This window comes from Verticillium alfalfae, genomic scaffold (assembly GCF_000150825.1).
Source record: "Verticillium alfalfae VaMs.102 supercont1.5 genomic scaffold, whole genome shotgun sequence".
Lineage (NCBI taxonomy): Eukaryota > Fungi > Ascomycota > Sordariomycetes > Glomerellales > Plectosphaerellaceae > Verticillium > Verticillium alfalfae.
The window spans coordinates 871,807-875,535 of NW_003315034.1; the positions used below are offsets into that span (position 1 = coordinate 871,807).

Below are 3,729 nucleotides of genomic sequence, written 5' to 3' on the forward strand. Positions count from 1 at the left end.
ACCACAGCATCAAAACCAATGCACAGACAAGACTAGAGCCAGCCTCAGTCGTCGTTAGCTTAGTGTTGCGGGGTCGTCGAGGACCCTGAATTTGTTCTCGTTCATCCGAGGCTATGGGGCAGGGTCATAGACAAGACAAGGGCGAAAACGCCTGCCCGCAGCGCCACACATAGGGGTGGTGTCCAAAAGAAATGATGCGTCAGGTTCTAGAATCCACATCCTGTCTACCATGGTAATCTCGAATATCCATCGCTTCGCGCCCTCGCTCGTACGGCACGAAGACAACATGGAGCTGCAGGGACCGGGATCGGGACCGGGACCAAAAACAGAGCTCGGCAAGGCCATCTCGGCCCGTCTATCACATAAGCTGAAATAACGACAAGACGGCGATGGGGCACCAACGTGCATGGTCTGGCGTTCAGGTGATCAGGGACTCAACCCCTCCCCCACCGATCGTCGTTTACATAAGAGTGCTAGAGCTGTGTGTAAAAAAGGGGACTACTCAACAAGCCACGGGCCTGAACATGAGAGGCTACTGAGCAAGCTGCATATTCGGACCCATAAGGCAGCTACGGCCTCCTTCCCCGCCACCATCTCGATATTCCATATCATGACAAGGGAAGAGAGAGATGGCTCCCTGTATTCCCTGTGGCACCCCTGGCTCTCGTGACCCAGGCCGCTGGTGGTCGACGATCCTGCCTGTTCTTGACTCCAGGTCCCCACAGCTGAAGTGATGCGTTCGGGTCTCAACAGCGATACTTGTCTTGTTCTATGCTGTCCCTCCGTGCTGTATGATAATCGGTATGGGGACATTTAGCCCAGAACTTACTTGTCAGCGGGACCCTTGCCGCCCGAGGAGGCATTTCGTAGCTCGTCAGTCTCGAAACCGGCCAGCAGCTCGTCGAGCCTGCTCTCCAGCTTTGCAAGGTTGGCTTCGAGGGCACTGGCGGCCTGCTCACCCCTACGAGAAAAAGAAAAGAAGCACTAGTCAGTTGCAGGATCTTTGAATGAATTGAGTGACACATGTGAGGGTAAGTCAGGCTTGAAGCCATCAGAAGCCAGACTACAAGTCCCTGCGGGAGGACCCTTATTTCCTTGGCGGCGCGCGCAAGTGGTACACTCCAGAGATAGCCGCTTGACTATCGATGGCGAGACCGTGGGGTCCAGGCACGATACTCGGCCCGCCTCTGCACTCGTGCAGGACGCGACATTGCTCTCATGTATAAGAACATAGGGCGCTGAAAGCGATGGGTGCGTCTCTGACCCCATGGCCAGCGCGTAGGGCGGTGCGCAGGGAGGGAAGTGGCGGCTTTCGTCTGATATTGCAGAGGATCATGTTCTGGACCAGATATGCGATTCATGGTCTAGAACATCGGGGACCTCGTGCATTGGTGGCACGCGCCACATCACGCATGTGGTCCGCCTCACCCAAGTGGCCTCCGCCTTACACCGCTGCTTGTGTGCTGTGAAGCTATCGGCGGGAGGGGAGCGGCCACTGGACAGCTGCAAATGCCAGAGGATTAGGATCTTCTGGGCGACCGAGAGACGAGATCCCTGGGAAGCTGAAGGATAGACAGCACGCACCATCGAATGTCCTTGGCGCAGCGGTCCAGGATGTACACGGCCCAGTGCTCATGCCGATGCTGAATCAAGTGGCAGCGAGGCTCTGCGCCATGTCGACGAGCTCTTGTTGCGACGAAGGCGAGTCTGCGGACCGAGACTGAAGCAGTCATAGGGCGAGATTTACAAAACCTATGGCGCGGTGGGGGTTTGTGGCCATCGTTTGGCAAGCCTGTTCTGACAACGATCGACAGGGTCGGATGGAAAAAGCCAAGGACTTGAGTTGTTGGCAAGGAAGATCACCAAAGGGGTCCTTCCAGCGCCCTCGCTCCAAGCAAAGGGGCTTGCATGTCCCTGGTCGCTCGAGGTCGCATCCAGCCCGAGGGGCCGTGTGAACGTCTAGACCAACGACATGGAGAAGACAGAATGGCCATCTCGTAGGCCCATGGAGCGAAAAGGGCAAATTGTAATTTGGCATGGGCAAACGCCATTTCGGGACCATCCAGACCCGTGGCAAACTGCATTTTCCCATGTCCTAAACGCAGCTGACCTAGGCCCCGCCGGCTGCGGAAAAAAGGGTTTAGGATGGGACAGGCGATGGGCGGTCCAGGCATTGTCGTGAAAACCGATATTCCCAAGCATCGACCAAAGAATACGAAGCCGCGATGGATTGAAGGGGGGTATGGTCTGTGGTGGCAAACAAGGGGGGGGGGGTGCAGCCGCTTGGGACGGTGCCTGCAGCTCCCCCTATTCAGGTTGTTTGCTTGTGAAGCTTGGTGGTCAGGCCAGCAGCAGCAGGCCACCTAAGCTGGCCGAGGTACAGCAGGTAGTACAACAGCCACAAAGCGGCCAGCGGCCAACAACCAGTAGCCAGCCGGAGGACTCATCAGGAGCCCATCAGTGGCTCCAGCGCGCGGGCACCAGTTGCACAACTGGCGAGGAGGGAAGGGGGGGGGGGCGTGCGTGGGACTTCGAACAGTGAAATCAGAGACGGGCAGAAAATAGGACCCTTACCTGGTCAGGTCTTTGTAGGCCTAGAACACACGCGCCAAAAGATCGCCTGTCAGTCAATGTGTTCCAACTGCCAGGCCCCTGCACAAACCCCTCTCTTGCCCCCCCTCCCCTGGGCCCCTTGTCAACGCCCAAAACGTGGAGGAAATGGGGTTGACAGAGGTGCGAGTGTAAGAGAGATGGAGAACGAGACGGAGACGAACCGACAGGAAGAGAAAGAGCACAGAAAGGGAGGGAGAGAAAGAGAGAGGGAAAAGTGGAAGGGTGTTTCCAGCGCGAAGAAGAGAATCGGCACGTACCTGGGCAATGTCACCGGCGCCAGCACCGGCACCACGTTGTCCCTCTGCATTTCCAGTTTCATTCTCACGTCGTTCACCGTTTGTTGTGCTGTCGTCAGCAACGGTGGCTGCTGCCGTCGGGGAGGCGGACAATGTTCCAGACTGCGGGGCGTCCGAGCCTTCGTCCTGATGGGACCTTGCGGGCGCCATGGCCTGATCGTATGGAAAGGAAATCGAGTGTCCGGGTTTTGACTCGCACAAGTTTTTGCTCTGTCTGAGCGAATTGTTGTCTCCTTGTTCCTCCTCGCTCGGGTCAACGTTGGTTGACTAGGATGAAAGACACGGCAGTCGACACCTTTGGCCTCAACGAGGTAATCAAATGGGAAGGGGTCTCTAATGTGATCCAAAGGGAGGTGGCGCGGCCGCGGGATGACAAGCGGGCCGGTAGGCGGGAATGAGGGTGCGACGTGACGAGTCTGAGTGGGAGGGGCTCCTTGTCGCTGAGAGTGATGATGGTGGGTGGGTGGGTGTGTGTAGGTAGTGTTGTGTTGCCTTGATGATTGCCGAGATGCTTGCAAAGTGAATAATTGTGCTGGGCTAGTAATTGGTAGGACCGGGGGCGGTGGGCGAGTGCTGAGTGGTAGGCGGTGTGTGATGGGTAACGGTTGATGGATAATGGATAGGCTGTTTGAGGGGGAAGAGGGGAAGGGGGCTTTCGGGATGCGAATCTTGGGCATGGCAATTTTGTCAGGCAGAAGCGACGACCTGGGTCGCTGACAGGTGGACAGGCAAAACGAAGACGGGCAAGTAAGAGGCAGGCAGGTAGGGTCTCACGGAAGCCAGGCCCCCGCTTGTCGTACGTCTTTTGGGACGTCAAAGG

General features: G+C 57.1%; 1 protein-coding gene across 1 annotated transcript; it reads right to left on the reverse strand.

Annotated features, from left to right (window-relative positions):
* Positions 1–825: 825 nt before the first annotated feature.
* VDBG_04588 (predicted protein) lies at positions 826–3,059 on the reverse strand (the record flags this gene model as incomplete). The annotated part of the gene is made up of 5 exons (XM_003004936.1): positions 826–961; positions 1,585–1,720; positions 1,970–2,124; positions 2,575–2,594; positions 2,871–3,059. The coding sequence occupies 5 exons, from the start codon at positions 3,057–3,059 to the stop codon at positions 826–828; spliced, it is 636 nt and encodes a 211-aa protein (XP_003004982.1).
* Between the last annotated feature and the right edge of the window lie 670 nt (positions 3,060–3,729).